General features: G+C 42.9%; 1 protein-coding gene across 1 annotated transcript in view; it reads right to left on the reverse strand.

Annotated features, from left to right (window-relative positions):
* LOC115481096 (unconventional myosin-XV-like) overlaps window positions 1-14,606 on the reverse strand; it is a 95,919-nt gene extending 81,313 nt beyond the window's left edge. The window contains exon 1 of the mRNA XM_030220123.1: window positions 14,427-14,606. Within this exon, the coding sequence (XP_030075983.1) occupies window positions 14,427-14,452 (26 nt within the window). The 5' untranslated portion in view covers window positions 14,453-14,606. The remainder of the gene's footprint in view (window positions 1-14,426) is intronic.
* Window positions 14,607-17,752: the final 3,146 nt, after the last annotated feature.

The following is a 17,752-nucleotide window of genomic DNA, read 5'->3' on the forward strand; positions in this document are numbered from 1 at the left end:
TCTGACTGATTCACTGAGTCTGTGGACAGGTGTCTTTCATACAGGTGACCATTGCCGACAGCTGTCTGTCATGCAGGTAACGAGTTGATTTGGAGCATCTACCTGGTCTGTAGGGGCCAGATCTCTTACTGGTTGGTGGGGGATCAAATACTTATTTCCCTCTGCAGAATGCAAATAAATTCATATACTTTCCACAATGTGATTTTCCGGATTTAATTTGTGATGTGCTATCTCTCACTGTTACCAATAACCTACCCTTCAATTATGGGCTGCTCATGTCTTTGTCAGTGGGCAAACTTACAAAATCAGCAAGGGATCAAATACTTATTTCCCCCACTGTATATAAAACCAGGTTTACTCTTCCTTTCTTGTATACATCTAAGAGAAGGATATCAGTTTACCTTCACTTTTCATCAGCTTACTCTAAGCTTCTCTTTTTACCCTCACTTTAAAAAAGGAAACAAGTTATACTCTTATATATATATATATATATATACATACACACACACACTCTATAAAGAACTAGCCCTACTAGCCCTACTGAAACTATTAGCAGCATTAGTATTGCTTAGAAGGCTAATCAAAGAAATCAGTGTCACATATTTAACTATTATTGTTGAAATTTTATTTCCAGGTCTCTAATTAATCCCTTGAATTAAGTCTACAAAGCAAATACTATGCATCAGATCCATATAATACAATTCTAAATCCTGAAATGATAGGCTAAATCACTGTCAGGCTTATTTTCGAAAGAGAAGGGCGCCCATCTTCCGACACAAATCGGGAGGTGGGCATCCTTCTCTCAGGGTTGCCCAAATCGGCATAATCGAAAGCCGATTTTGGGCGTCCTCAACTGCTTCCCATCGCGGGGATGACCAAAGCCAATGGAGCCTTTTGGAAGCCCTTACCACGCGGAGTGGGAGAGGATGAAGGATGGAGCAGTGGCGGCTTTGCGAAGTGGAGGACATTTTTCCCCCTTCCACATGGCGGTTGTGTGGTGATAGCATCAGGGACTGAAAGGAGCAGCAGGGCAGCATTGAGGCATCAGTAGAGCAGACAGAGCAGAAAGCAGCAGCATGGGGGGACTAGCAGAAGCACCAATGGGAACTGGAGGGAGCAGCAAGAGCAACATTGGGGGACCGGCAGGAGTAGCAGCGTTGGGAACCAGCAGGAACAGCGCATGAACTGGTGAGAACAGCGTCGGGGGGGGGGAGCATTGGGAATCAGTGGGCGCAGAACAGCCTGCAGAGGAAGTGTCTCCAACCTTTGGTAAGGCTGCTTAAATTTACTTTCAAAGAGCCTCTGGTTTGTTTGTGTGTGTGAGACCACTTGGTGGTGTGGGGTGGATCATGAGAGACTACTGGGTGGGATGTCATGTGGGGTGAGGGTGGGAGCTAGAATAGATGCCAGACGTGTGCTGGAGAGTAGAGGAACCAGATTATTGAGGGGGAGAGTGTGAGATCCTAACTTTGAGGTGGGACAGGGACATGGAGAAGAGATACTGCATGGGGAAGGAGCACAGAGATAAGGACACACAGGAGCAATGCTAGAGACAGGGGCACAGAGGGAAGATACTGAACAGGAGAGAGAGGTTCACAGAGGGAAGATGGTTGCTGCACATAGAAAGAGAAGAAATGTCAAATGGACAGAAGATCCTAGAAAGATAGTGATGAAAAACTGAGAAAAGTAGAAAAGAGACCCTGGGACCCAAGTGAATGGGAAAAATACACTCTGACAACAAAGGTAGAAAGACATTTTTATTCTGAATTTATTGATATACTAGTAAAAAAGCCCCGTTTCTGATGCAAATGAAATGGGGGCTAGCAAGGTTTTCTTCTGTGTGCATGTGGGAGTGTGTGTGTGTCCCTGCCCTCTGCCCTCTCTCCCTTCCCCTGTGCTGTCTGTCCTCTCTGTCCCCCCCCCCCCTCGGAGTCGAGTCCTTCAGTGTTAAGTTTCCTGCTGTGCTGTGTTTGTGTTACAGAGATAGTGAGCCCTCTCTCCCCTCCCCCCTCTGAGTCCTTCACTGTTACAGAGAGAGCGATTTGATTTCGTGCTTTGCTGTGTTTTCCTTCACTGTTTGTGTTACAGAGAGAGCGAGGGCGGGGCAGACACTCAAGGGGAAACCGGATATCTCTCCCCCTTCACACTTCCAGCTGGAGGCTTCATTTAGAACTTTGGTGGTGCCTTTTATATAGAGAGATTTTAGTTTTGGGAAATGCACATTTCTGATATCTTTCATTCCAGTCCCTATTATCTCTAGTATTGCTTTGAATGCAGGGTCTGACTTGAGGCTTTCATTTTTTGATTTGCCTTCATACCTCTATAGTGCTCTTGCTGCCTTGTTTTATATTTATTGGAGGTCCAGGCATAAATGTGGCATGATAGAGGAGTAATGTCTAGGCATTACTTATCCGTAAATGTAGTCAGCAGCCCCTTCCTCAGGCCTCAGACCCTCCTTTATCATGCCACATTTATTCCTCAAATGCCCTCTGCCCTTTCTATGAGAATAAAAGCCAGTCAGTGAGGGTTTTTATCTTGCTCATTGAGGTAGCAAACCTCAGTCTTTGGGATATTTGGCATATCTTGGTTCTGGTGGAGGTAATGCATTTGATCTGTATTAATATGAATTTTATGGTTATAGGTCTGCCTTATGTTTTTGTTTTGTTTAACAGTTGTACATTCTCGCAGCAGTTTCCTTCTGTTTCAATGTTGTGCTTACCCATTTCCTCTTTGTATAATATTAAATTTTGTTTAAATTTGCCACTCAGTGTGACATATATGCCAATAATAGGGGAAATCAGGAGGGGGAGAGAACCTTTTTTACATCACTGTGTTTACTATTGCTTCATACCTTTTATTCATTTTTCTATGTTTAAACTGATGCTGTAATAAGTAGCTTGTTATTATTATCACCTTGGGTGATCCATAAGTATGCATAAGTACATAAATTACAGTTGGTCCAAATCTGGCTCCCAGATTTTTCGGCTGGCTCCTAGGTCCTAAGAAAATTTGTCAAGGCCTGATGTAAGATACTGAAAACTTTTATAGAAATGGGGGAAAAAGAGCAATATCTGGAGAGCCTTGTATACCAATGCCTGTAGTATGGGAAACAAATTTCTGAATCTAGAGGCAGTAATGGTAGAAGCTGACTTGGATTTAGTGGCGGTCAAGGAGGTGTGGTTCACAGAGAACCATGACTGGGATACAGTTATACCTGCTACAATCTATTCAGGAAAGACAGGGTAGGAAAAAAGCATGGAGGAGTGGCATTATACGTTAGGAATAATATTAAAGTAACAGAATTGCAGGGCAGGGGATCCTTGGATTCTCTACAGGAAGAATTAATTGTTCCAGCAGTTGGTATTGGAATCCACGTGGAATGAAGTTATTCCGGACCTGAAGCTTTCAAACAGGGAGAGTGAATCCGGTTTAAAAGAAATGGTTCCATGGAATCTTAGCGGAGATTGGGTGGCGACGCTGGTAATTGGGAAACAAAACGGGAGCTGGGCAGAGTTCTACGGTCTACGCCTTGATTGTGACTGAATAGATAGGGATGGGCTGGAGTGTAAATTTTTAGGGGCTTCGACGTTAGCTTCAGAACTTAGTACCAGAATAGTACTGGGCAGACTTCTACGGTCTGTGCCCTGAGAAAGGCAAGGACAAATCAAACTCGGGTATACATATAAAGTAACACATACCATGTAAAATGAGTTTATTTTGTGGGGCAGACTGGATGGACTGTACAGGTCTTTATCTGCCGTCATTTACTATGTTACTAACCTATAAATGTACTCACTCTGCTGCTCCCCAGTATCTCTCCACACTCGTCCTTCCCTACACCCCTTCCCGTGCACTCTGCTCCATGGATAAATCCTTCTTATCTGTTCCCTTCTCCACTACTGCCAACTCCAGACTTCGCGCCTTCTGTCTCGCTGCACCCTACGCCTGGAATAAACTTCCTGAGCCCCTACGTCTTGCCCCATCCTTGGCCACCTTTAAATCTAGACTGAAAGCCCACCTCTTTAACATTGCTTTTGACTCGTAACCACTTGTAACCACTCGTCTCCACCTACCCTCCTCTCCTCCTTCCTGTACACATTAATTGATTTGATTACTTTATTTTTTGTCTATTAGATTGTAAGCTCTTTGAGCAGGGACTTCTTTCTTCTATGTTTGTGCAGCGCTGCGTACGCCTTGTAGCACTATAGAAATGCTAAATAGTAGTAGTAGTAGTAGTTACTATTTTGGTGGATGATCATTTGGCATCTAGTGATCACTGGTTGGTGTGGTTCAATATTAAGACACATGAGGACAGAGCTTATTCAAGACTGAAGATTCTAGACTTCAAAAGAACTTTGCCAAGATGAGGGAATATCTCAGTGAAGATAGGAACAGCTGGAGGAAGTAGAACAGCAGTAGCCAAAACTGGAAGGAGCTCTTTTAAAGGCGACAAACTATTATGTTAGGAAAGTACACAAAAGTAAGAGGAAAAGAAAGAGGCTTTGGTTCTCAAATGTAGTAGCTGAAAAGGTAATGTAACCCCACCTTCAAGAGTGAAAGATTTACCCTACTATACTCTAATAAATACCTAGGGTATGTTTCGCTAAAACAGAGGTAAAGATACAAACATTAAAACTAACCACTCCTACCTATTTCTGCAAATAGGAGCTCGCAGCACCCGCAAATGCCCTCCGACTCAGCCATAGCTGCAGCCCCTAACCACTAAGCACCACCACCTCTGAGCCAGCTCCACCAGCAGGTAAATAAATTTTATTTCTAACCCTCAGAGTTACATTCAAATTTTCTTTACGCCACACCAACACAAAACCCCACCACATTCAAATTCTAAACAAAAATTATACAATAGTAAAATTACACAGTTACATCCAATAATTTTCACAAAGAAAAGTTGGTCTCTTCCCTTTGGTTGCTCTAGTGGAACTTCTAATTTCCTCAGAATAACCAACAGGAACAGTTACATTAACATTAGGAGCAATTTCATTATCATTAGATAACACAATTTCAGGTTCTATATTTGTAAATTGTATTGCTCTGTCACCTTCCTGTCTCCCTGACTCTCACCTATCCACCCCCATCCTGTAAGACTGTCACTGCAATGCTTTGATGTTTCACTCATATATACTGTCATCTACCAACATTTGCTTATTTCCGATCTGACGAAGAAGGGCAACCTTCGAAAGGTAATCAAGAAATGTATTAAGTTAAGTCCAATAAAAAAGGTATCATCTTATTTTCTTTTCCATGTTTTATTTTGTTTTATTTCTATTGATTACCTTTAAAAGTGGACTAACACGGTCACCACACCTCTCTACTCAAGGTTCTATATTGGTAACCGTTTGAATAATGTACCATTCAGTTTCTTTAGGAGGAACATTATTCATTAGGTTAATGGGTTTGTCACTTGCTCTCTGAGCTACTCTGTCATTATACGTTTAAAAAAATATTTTTAGCCTGTTCCCATGAAATTTTCCGAAGTTAATCATGATGGAGTACTTTTTCAAACCCTTCTTTATTTTGAATATTATACACGATTGGCCCAAACAAAATGATTTCTTGAAATAGAGTTGTGCTCCAAATATCTTCTAGTTTATGCCTTGTTCTGAGACCTTGCTTTCTAATTATGACCCAATCTCCAGGCTGCAAGATATCTCCTCTACGTTTGTGATCATATCGTTTTTTATTTTTCAATCCAGCCTTCTCAGAGATGACATTTGCAATATCCTGAGCTATTTCCATTTTCTGTTGTCTTTTGTTAACACATTCATTTAAATTTACATAACTTTCTTCATCAACATTATCTGAAGGGTGGCTAAGTGGCATTAAGGAATCTCTACCCAAGAACAAATAAGCTGGAGTATACCTGGTAGAACTATGGACTGTGCTGTTGTATATTTGATTTATCTCGCACAGGAAGTTGGACCAGCACCTTTTCTTTTCCTGAGCAAGTGTCTTAATCAAATGACTCAGTGTCTTATTATATCATTCTCATTGACAGTTCCCTCAAGGGTGATACAGAGTGGTTCTTGATTTTTGAATGTTGTACCAAGCACTGAGTTCTTTAATGATGTTGGACTCAAAATTCCTCCCCTCATCTGAGTGAATGCGTTTTGGCACTCCATAAATGGTAAACCAGTTCTTTATCAGCATTTTCACTGTAGTTTTGGCTGATTGATTCTTAGTAGGTACTGCTACTGTAAATCTTGAAAACATATCACAAATTACTAAAACGTTTTTATACCCTTTAGAATCATGGTCTAAGAGTGTATAGTCTAAAGCCACTACTTCTAAAGGTTGTCTCACTGTGAAGCATGTCATGGCAGCGTTCTCTTTAGGGCATGACTCCTTAGAAAGTATACGAGTGTAGCTCTTCACCCAACTTTCAATATCAGCTGTTATTTTTGCCCAGAAATATCCTTGTCTTAACTTTCTTAACATTCTATCGCTACTAAAATATACTCAACGGTCATGGTACAACTGTAACAATTCATTTTGATAGTCATTAGGGACTACTAATTGAAATATCTGTTCTCTTGTCTCAGGGTCCTCTATTTGTCTATACAATATTCAATGTTTCATTATTAAATACTTGTGTTGTGTCCATAGTCGTTTAAATGCTATAGACTTTTGAGACAGAACAGGTTGAACTCTCAATTCAAGGATGTCAATGATCTCCTTAAGAACAACATCTCTCCGTTGAGCTTGAATTATCTCTAAATTTGTGTAAATAAAATGCGTATTTACTGTAACTTCAAATTTTTATATTTTATTTTGCTTTAATGTATGTGAAATTATCTTATCAGAGAAAACCCAGAAATCTTTCTCTATATCTTCTTCTGTACTTTCTGCTTCCTCTTTTACTGGCAGATGTGATAATATATCAGCATTCTGGTTAATGTGTCCTGGCTTGTTTTCCTCTTTAAAATCAAGTTCCGCAAGCTGAGCTAACCACCTTTGCTCCACTGCTTGCACTTTAGCTGAATTTAAGTATTTCAGGGGATTGTGATCCAACCTAACAATAAACTTTTTATACAGGAGATACTCCCTGAACCTTTCTGTTGCTGCCCATTTTAAGGCTAGCAATTCCAACTTAAAAGCAGAATAATTTTTATTGATTCTTTCTGATTTCCTAAGTAATCGGCTAAGTCTCTTCTCCATTTTGAATTTGACTGAGTACAGCACCCAGACCCTTAAAACTAGCATCTGTTGTTAAGATGAAAGGGACATCAAATACAGGAAACGTCAAGATTGGAGCTGTAATAAGTTTTTCTTTTAGAATTTCGATGCAGACTGACATAACTCATCCCAAATAAAAGGGCTGGAGCAGTGATGGATGGCTGGACAACAGTAAGGCTGCGGGCTGAAATGAATGTTTTTCAGAGGAAGTCACTAAAGAGTGGTCAAGGAGCTCTTCTAGTTCAGGTATAACTTGTGTGCTGCTGAAAGAACGGTGCTTTTTGCTTCATTTTAATTCTTACTCATCAATTAGTGCCAGAAATCATCCTTTCTGTGTGAGGAAGTGCAGCTCTGTAGGCATCCCCTAGGGTGAGAATGGGGTTTGGCTCTAGGTCCATTCAACATTGGGCCTCCAGGGAGATTGCCAGACTTCAAAACCCCAACCTTGGCTGACTTCTAATATCCGCTACCTACGTTCCTGTACCCGCTCCGCCGAACGCCTCTGGCGGAAATCTCGGGCCCTTGCTGATTTCTTACACTTTAAGTTCATGCTGACCTCCTTCCAATCTGCTCTTTTACGTGCCAAACAGGAATATTATATCCAACTGACCAACTCTCTTGGCTCTAACCCTCGACTTCTCTTCACCACATTGAACTCTCTCCTAAAGGTGCCCCCTCCCCCAACTCCCCCTTCATTATCTCCTCAGACCCTTGCTGAATTCTTTCACCCTACGCTGCACCCTACGCCTGGAATAAACTTCCTGAGCCCCTACGTCTTGCCCCATCCTTGGCCACCTTTAAATCTAGACTGAAAGCCCACCTCTTTAACATTGCTTTTGACTCGTAACCACTCGCCTCCACCTACCCTCCTCTCTTCCTTCCTGTTCACATTAATTGATTTGATTTGCTTACTTTATTTATTTTTTGTCTATTAGATTGTAAGCTCTTTGAGCAGGGACTGTCTTTCTTCTATGTTTGTGCAGCGCTGCGTACGCCTTGTAGCGCTATAGAAATGCTAAATAGTAGTAGTAGTAGTAGTACATCCCCTTGATGTTTCTTTGCTTTGCCAGTCAAATGATGCAAAGGTGCTGCCAGTTATGCAAAGTTTATCACAAATTTTCTATAGAAGCTCGCAAAATCCAAAAAGCTTCTCAGCTCAGTTTTTGGTTTTACCCAATCTTTCAATATTCTTGTTTTTTCAGAATCAGTGGCCACCCCTTTTTCAGACAATATGTACCCTAAAAATCTCACTTCCCTGCTTAACAATTTACACTTTGCTGGTTTTAGCTTTTACCACACTGTTGTAGTTTCTGTAAATGTTCATGGAATGTGGACGCATACACAAGGATATCATCAAGATATAATAAAAGAATTTGGAAAACATATTCCTCGAGTACTGTCGCCATTAATCATTGAAAACTGTATCTCAAGCACCTATATTTTAGGCACATTGATGCCCGATTATGCTATATTTCTATAACAGAACCTGGGTGCCCAGATCTCACCATGCTGCTTTGGAGTACCTAAAAGGGGAGCATTTCTATAGAGAATTTCTTCCAAAGGGCTCAGTTTTCAAAGAGTGGCAGATTAGTTTATCTAAGCAGTAAACATTAGCTGGTTAATTTTCAAACAAACCTAGCCCACTAGATTTACAGCTGAAAATTCACCTTACATCCAGTCAGAAGGGAAGTGCCCATCTAAAGAGAACTAATTAGCTATGACCTGGAAACACTCCTGGCGCTGTTCCTTTTAACCAGCTGTCTAGGAACCTTATGAATTTACCTGGTTAGATGTAGGTGGGAGGGAGAATTTGTAAAAGTTATTGAGTTAAATCTTAGTGGCAGGACAAGAAAAAAAGCCCAGAGATTAGGAGCTGCAGTAAGAGAGTTGGTGGGAACAGTTGGTACTCTGTAAAGTCTGCCTCTTATCTTCTCTGTTGTACTCCTTTCAACTGGTATGATCCCAAGTGTAAAACCTTTAACAATGGCACCTGTAAACTCTGTAATCTCTTCTAGTGAAATGTTTATTTTAGCACAATAACCTTACAGATTACTTTCCTACTCTCTAAAGAGGAAGCTTGTTCCTGCTTAGATTTTTTTGTCCTGAATGTAATCTTGGAATGTTTTTTTTCTCTCCTCCTCCAACCCCCCCCCCCCTTTCCCTCAGCAGACAGCAAGAGACAGCCTATGAACTTTCTTCAGTTTTATTTTAACTGTATCCTCTCTTTCAGGGGTTGGGGGGGGGGGGAGAAGAGAGAGCTCTAATACTTGCTTTGTTCAATGCCCCTCCCTATGCTAGGGCAAGTGGACAAGAGTCTAGGGACCCTATTAGAGAGACAGTCTCCTAATTGTTACATTGGGACAGTCTCCCTAATATAAAGACAGTCTCCTTGTTACAGTGGGGGGAGTCATCGTATTAGAGAGACAGTCTCCTTTTTACAGTGGGGGAATCTCCTTATTACAGTCTCCTTGTTACAGTGGGAGGAAGTCTTTATACTAGAGAGACAGTCTTCTTTTTTACAGGGGGGGAGTCTCCCTATTAGAGAGATAGTATCTTTGTTACAGTGGAACATCTTCCCATTAGAGAGATGGTGTCCTTCTTACATTGGATGGGGGGGGGGGGGGGGGGAAGAGTCATCCCATTAGAGAGAGAGTGTTCTTGTTACATTGGGGCAGTCTCCTTAATAGAGAGACAGTCTTCTTACTATACTGGGGAAGTCTCTCTATTAGAAAGACAGGCTCCTGTTACAGTGGGGAATCTCCCTATTAGAGAAAAAGTCTTCTTGTTACAGTGAAGGAGTCTTTGTATTAAAGATACTCTCCTTGTTACAGTGAGGGAGGCTCCCTATTACAGAGACAGTCTCCTTGTTACACTGGGGGAGTGTTCAATTAGAGACATATTCTCCTTGTTACACTGGAGAGTGTATCTTTGTATTAAAAAGACAAAATAATACCAAAATATTATAATCCCTCTGTATCGCTCTATAATGCAACCTCACCTTGAGTATTACGTTCAATTCTGGTCGCCGTATCTCACAAAAGATATAGAGGAATTAGAAAAAGTTCAAAGAAGAATGACCAAAATGATAGAGTGGATGGAACAGCTCCCATATGAGGAAAGGCTAAAGAGGTTAGAGCTCTTCAGTTTGGAAAAGAGGTGGCTGAAGGGAGATAGGATTGAGGTCTACAAAATCCTGAGTGGTGTGAAACGAATGGAGGTGAATTGATTTTTCACTCATTCAAGAAGTACAAAGACCAGGGGACACTCAATAAAATTGCATAGACGTACTTTTAAAACAAATAGGAAATATTTTTTCATTCAAAGAATAGTTAAGCTTTGGAACTCGTTGCTGGAGGATGTGGTAATGCCAGTTAGTGTATCTGGGTTTAAAAATAGTTTGGACAAGTTCCTGGAGGAAAAGTCCATAGTCTGTTATTGAGATGGACATGGGGAAGCCACTGCTTGCCCTAGGATTGGTACCATGGAATGGTGCTACTAATTGGGTTCTGCTAGGTACTTGTGACCTGGATTGGCCACTGCTGGAAGCAGAATACTGGGCTATATGGACCACTGGTCTGACCCAGTATGGCTATTTTTATGTTCTCATGTACCACTGAAAAGACATAAGCTAAAAACAAACAAAATAATACCTACTGTACCTGAAAATAACGCATCTTAAACTACCACCAAAAAGGCTTAAACTAAACTCCAAAAATAACACCTACTATACCTGAAAGTAACTCACCTTAAACTACCACTGAAAAGCATAAGCTAACCCCCCCCCCCCAAAAAAAAAATAATACCTAATATACTTACATATAAATCACCTTATACTTCCATTGAAAAGGCAAAAGCTATACCCCCCAAAAATACCTACTGTACCTGAAAGTAACTCACCTTAAACTACCACTAAAAAGGCATAAGCTACCCCCCCCCCCCAAATAAAACCTATTATACTTGAATGTAACTCACCTTAAACTACCACTGCAAAGTAATAAGCTAATTTAAAAAAAAAATACCTACTATACTTACATGTAACTCACCTTATACTTCCACTGCAAAGGCAAAAGCTACCCCCCCCCCAAAAAAAATAGTACCTACTGTACCTAAAAGTAACTCATCTTATACTACCACTGTAAAGTGTAAGCTAAACACCAAAAATAATATCTACCTATACCTGAAAGTGACTAAGCTTAAACTACCATTGGAAAGACATAAGCTAAAACCAAACATAATAATACCTACTGTACCTGAAAGTAACTCATTTTAAACTACCACTGAAAAGGCATAAGCTAAACCCTCAAAATAGTACCTACTGTATCTGAAAGTAACTCACTTTAAACTACCACTGAACAGTGGCGTTCCTAGGGGCACTGACACCCGGGGCGGATCGCCGATGCGCCCTGCCCCCCAGGTGCAGCGCCCCCCCCCCCATGGAACAGTCCGACCCCCCCCTGGCGAAATAACCCCCCGGGTACAGCGCGACCCCCCGGCGAAAGACCCCCCCCCCCGGGTGCATGCCGCTGGGGGGGGAGATGCCGCGCGCCTGTCGGCTCTTCGTTTCCATGCTCCCTCTGCCCCGGAACGAAGTAACCTGTTCCGGGGCAGAGAGAGCATGAAAACGAAGAGCCGACAGGCACGCGGCACCCTCCCAGCGGCATGCACCCGGGGCAGACCGCCCCCACCGCCCCCCCTTGGTACGCCACTGCCACTGAAAAGGCATAAGCTAAACCCCCAAAATAATACCTACTATACCTGAAAGTAACTTACCTTAAACTACGACTGAAAAGGCCTAAGCTAAACCTCCCAAAAACAATACCTACTGTATCAGAAACTACCTCACCTTAAACTACCACTGAAAAGTAGAGAACTGCACGGGAACGGGGTCAGCAGGAATCCCACGGTTACTGTTGGGATCCCACATGGATGGATCCAAGTCTTGTGGGATTCCTGCAGAAGCATAGGCCGGAGTTCCCTTTCCTCCTTCCCCTGAGCCTCAGAACACCCCGCACGTACCTCTATACATCCTGGTGATCTAGTGGCCTCTTCAGGGCAAGAAATATCCCCATTCTTTCTTGCCTCACTGCCACTGATCCATTCACTGCCACCACTTCATTAAAATGGCTGCTGAGACACGATCGGCAGCCTCGTAAGACTTCCATGGAAGTCCCGCGAGGCCACCACTTGAAGCCTAGGCAGGCATTCTAAAGAAGTGGCTGCAGCGAACCTCAATGGCTGGCAGTAAGGGCTTCCTCCAAAATGGTTGTGCAGCAAGTGCTTTATTTATTTATTTTATTTATTTATTTATTTATTTGTTGCATTTGTATCCCACATTTTCCCACCTTTTTGCAGGCTCAATGTGGCTTACAATGTTCCGTTATGGCATTCGCCATTCCAGAGTGAAGAGTTACAGTTGGAGTTACATAGAGGTTAGGATAATAGGCATTTATTTTGGTGCACTTGTACCCCACATTTTCCCACAAGAGCAGGCGCAATGTGGCTTACATGAATTCAAGAGGATACAATACAATATATAGATGGCTCAGATACAGAATGTGACAGGAACATGGGATAACACAGGGTGAATGACAGGTGTTATATTTACCCAGTCAACATCGGGGTAATTGAAATCACCCATTATTATTGTGTTGCCCAGTTTACTTGCCGCACGGCCATTTCCTGCAGAAGAGAAAGACTACCCTTTTACCAGCTGCGGTAAAAGGGGGCCTCGGTGTGAGTCAAAAACACGCGCCGATGCCAGTACAGGCCCCCTTTTGCCATAGCTTGGTAAAAGGGGCCCTAAGTTTTTTTGTACCTGGGTCAACAAAGGGTTAAGTGTCTTGTCCAAGGTCTCAAGGAACTTCAGTGGGAATTGAACCCAGGCTGCCAGCATCAAAGCCTGCTGCACTAACCATTAGGCTTCTCCTTCACTCCACACAATAATCTATATTAACCCTGTTAGTTAGAACCCTATCCTTCAGCATATAATTACCCCTTAAAAAGTACAGTATATTGCATTTTACAAAATACCACATCCTTTAGTCTTTTTTGCAGGACTTCAAACAGCAACACCATTAACAGAATATGTTAAACAGCTGTGACTACTTTCTCTTTTCTTTTTTTTTTTTTATACTGGCCTTGTTAAGATTTACACAAGCTATTGTACTTATAAACAGTGTACTCTGAGCTACTCACCTTGGATTAACAGCAATTATGTTGATAGCTTCATATATATAACAATATCCTAGTATAACTTTATGCTCTTACACCATGTTGGATGGATGAACGGCGTCATTCGTGGGTGGGTGGGTGGGTGGGTGGGGGTTATAAAAAAGACAGAGGGGAGGAGAGGGGAGCTGGAAAAAGCTTGGCATGTTAGGTGGGAGAGGGACGTAAAAAAGGTGGATGGAGTGTGGGTGCAGGGAAGGAGGCTGGAAAAAAGAGTGGTAAGGGAGACATACATGGAGGGGGGAGGGAAAAGGGGGAAATAGAGCACACGGGATAGAAGGGGATGGGAGGGAAAGGAACATGCTGCTCATAGATGTTTGCTTTTTTGGAAATGTACATCTTTTAAAATTTTATATTTAGCACAGTATGGAAGAAATGCATTTATGTTACTTTTACCACTATTTTCACTGCTTATAGAATCTGGATTTCTTAGGGGGGGAGGTCAAGGTGACTGAGCAGCGGGGTGCGATATGGTGCAGCGAGGCTGGGTGGGCCAGGGATGAAGGAGATTACCTTTGGTGGGGACGGGTTAGATTCCCATGGGGACGGGCAGGAATGGGTCAGATTTCTGTCCCTGTGCAACTATCTACTGAATAGGCACAAGCTAAACCCCACAAATAATACCTACTATACCTGAAAGTAACTCACCTTAAACTACCACTGAAAAGGCACAAAGGATTCTTAGCTGTCGGGGGAGTGAGAGGTAAATCCTGGGATGATGACAAAAGATCCCTAATTGTGGAGAGTTAGGAATTAAAGGCAGAGCTCACTGAGGTCTGTAGTATTGCAGTAGTAATTCAACTGAAGATAGTTGATCTTTTGAGCTGTCATCAGCCCTAATGTTCTCTATTTCTTGGGCCAACAATCTTAGTACAGTGCGGGTACAGCTCATTGGATTGCATAAGGTAGGAATGCGTTGACTTGGGAGTAGCAGTGTAAAATACTGAATCTTTCTCTTCTTGCACCTGTGACCCTCTGCTTGCCTGCTCCCTGGAAATTCTTACCTCGTAGTACTGCCGGCTGTCCCCATGCTGCCTCTACTGCTCAGTGCCTCTGTCTTTCCTGGAGCCCACCGAATGCAATCAAATAGCCAGTGCTGGGGTCAAAGTCTGCTGCAGAGAGGGCTGTACTATGACAAGGGAAAGTTGTGTAGCAACACCTGCTGCGATCACTGCTTTCTCTTCAGTGACAGATCAGGATGAAGGGAAAATGAGCTATAACCCCCTCCCCTCCACCAACCCTGGGTTCCCAACATCTCTAACCTGCACCCTGCCTCTGTGCACAAAGCCACTCATACCACCAGAAGCCACAACTCAGACCTGCAAACTCTAGAGGCAGAGATCTGCTGGCAGACAGGGGAAATCCCCAGAGCTGCCCTGGCTGGTACAGTTATAGTCTCTATGTTATAAAAAGAAAAAACCTCACCAGACAGTACACAGTCAGATTTGCAAGGGCTGTAACACTTAAACTAATTGTACTCATAGCCCTGGCAAATGCAAATGCCTTATTTAAAGGTACAACCACCTTTAGAAGCATATCATTCCTGAGAAGATCATAAAAATTTTCTATCATTAAGTAATTGAATGTGAGGTCCTTTCGGGATCCCTTTAAGTGGCGTTCAGTCTGTGGTAGTGTAGGTGGTTGTTCCTTTAAATAAAGAAGAGTAACCCGATTGGATAAAAGAATGGCATCTTGAATATAAGTAAGCGCCATTTTGGGTTTAAGGCTTTATGCTATATGAAGTAAACAGAGCTTAAAACATTAAGTAAGTTTGATGATGAATGAATTGACATGCTTCACCATGAAGAAGTTTGATTTATAATTAATTTTTTATCTTTGTAGAAAATAGTTTACGAGTATGCTGCCCCTGACAAAGCTTTGAAGTGAAACAGGTCCTCATCAGGAAGTGCAGAGCACGATAGTGAAGATAAGTGTGCTGTATCATAGGAGCCAACGTTTTAAAATTATTGGGGGTGCTAAGCCCAATGGAAATAACCCCTCTCTGGACACATACAAGGAATTTTCTCAATATTGGGGGTGCTCAAGCACCCACAGCACCCACAGAGTCGGCTCCAATGTGCTGTATAGTTGCTATATTTGTAAAATGATGACTAAAAATCTGTTATTAGTTTAGATAGGGCGGAAGAGGTTTTTTGCCCAATGATTGAAGCATTTCTGCAGGGAGCTGTATGCTTATTTCAAACCGCAGACTTCCGAGGCCTTTTTTCCTCTCTTTTATTAAGAAGAATTGGAGTATTCGTGGTGTATATGAGATCCACAATGGTTTAGATTTATAGTCTGGCTTTTGGTGGAATTTTCCCTGATTGCGGTTGTAAGGGTCCAAGTAAACTAGCACACAAGTCAGGAGCAGCTTTCAGAAGATGTCATTGACAAAGTTTTAAAGACAGCCGGGGTGGGGTGTTGGCAGGCCCAAACAGCATAGCCAGCTATTCATAGTGGCCATCTCTGGTATTAAAGGTCGCCTTCCATTCATCACCCTCACAGATCCGGATCAAATTGTAGGCAACCCCTGAGATCCAACTTGGTAAAGATACGGGCCCCTTGGAGACGATCGAACAGTTATGTTATCAGCGGAAATTGGTACTTATTCTTGATCGTTATAGCATTAAAGCCTCAATAGTCAATACATGGGTGTAAGGTACCATCCTTCTTCCCAACAAAGAAGAAACCTGCCCCCGCAGGAGATTTGGATGGTCAGATAAACCCTGGGTCTCGGGTATGTAAAGAAGGTAAATTGTCCCGCGCAGTGGTGTCTTGCCTGGCTGAAGGTCGATGGGGCAATCGTAGTCCTGATGAGGAGGAAGACTCTCTGCTTGTTTCTTGGAGAAAACATAGGTAAAAGCCACATAAGCCTGAAGCAGGCCTTTTGTAATGCTTATGTCCACCGAGGCAAGGATTAATGTGGATATTACAGTATCCAAACAGCGTTGCTGGCAGATATCTCCCCAGGCCAGGATCTCTCCCATCTGCCAGTCTAGGCTCAGGTTATGTTTCTGAAGCCAGGGTAGGTCCAGGATAATAGGATTTACTGATGTTTGTAGCATGTGGAAAGTGATGACATCCCTATGGAGCACCCCAATTCTCAGGTGTATGGGTACAGTCTTAGCTTTAATGTGTTGCAGATATTCCCATAAAACGAAGAATCCAGAGTGGCCCTGGGAAGTTCCTGAGTAGAAATACCAAAATAACAAACAAGGGCCTTGTCAATGAAATTACCTTCTGCTCTGGAGTCTATGAAGGCCTCAGTCATCTTAACTTCTTGGTCAAGCTTGATCAATGCTGGAACTAGGATTTGGGTGTGGGGAACTCGGTCTTCTGACCCTAGCACTGATTCCCCTACCAGAGCTAGGCCAGAGTGTTTCCTGACTTCTTAGGACATTTCTGGGTGTAATGTCCTGCCTCCCCTCCATAGAGACACAAACATAGGAACTTGAGTCTTTGCTTCTCCTGTTCAGAAGTGGAAAAATGGTCCACCCTCACAGGTTCCCTCGTATCTGGAGATGCGTTTTCCTTGCTGGGAGGTTGAACAGGATGAAACTTGGGTGCCATCCAAATTATTAGGCGGGAGGCCTGTCGTTCCCGAACCCGCTCCTGAAGCCGAATATTCACCCAATTGCAAAGACTGATAAGGTCATCCAATGAGGAAGGGAGATCCCAGCCTGATAGTTCATCTTTGATGTGTGGTGGTAACCCTTGCCAGAAGACTGCCACCAGGCTTTCATTATTCTGGTTCAATTCAAAGACTAGGGTGCAGAACTAGATAGCATAATTTCCCAGTGTTTGTGCTCCCTGCCTTCCCCAGCTCCTCAAATATCCTTCAGAATTGTTCAGACAGACATTTAGGTTGCTGAGTGCTGGGTCGCTCCATCACAGGAAACACCAGAGCAGTCCAGTGAGACTGGCAAAAGGACAGCCCGCAGTACCCATGGCAGGCCCCTGGACGCCAGGAACGCCTGCACGTACAAGCTGGCGGACCACAGGAGTGGGAGGAGACGCCGGAGAATGCCATGGCATCCGAAGCCTGTGCCCAGAAGTAACCCCAGGTGAGCCACTGTACAGAAGGGCACTGCAGGGCCGTGATACAATACTTGATTTTTGAAACAGAAAAATGTCCAAAAAGCAGCACAATGCGGCATTTGGACTTTTTTTCCCCACAATGTGCAAATGGCTATTTATGTGAAGTCTACTGCAGTGCCCCCTAGGGTGCCCCACTGCTCTGCTAGGATGTCTGTGTGGCCAGTCTACTAAGAATATTGCCCCCCCCCCCCCCCCCATCCCAATGGCTTGAATGTATGTGTTTTTCACTTGG

This window comes from Microcaecilia unicolor, chromosome 1 (genome assembly GCF_901765095.1).
Source record: "Microcaecilia unicolor chromosome 1, aMicUni1.1, whole genome shotgun sequence".
In the NCBI taxonomy this organism is placed as follows: domain Eukaryota; kingdom Metazoa; phylum Chordata; class Amphibia; order Gymnophiona; family Siphonopidae; genus Microcaecilia; species Microcaecilia unicolor.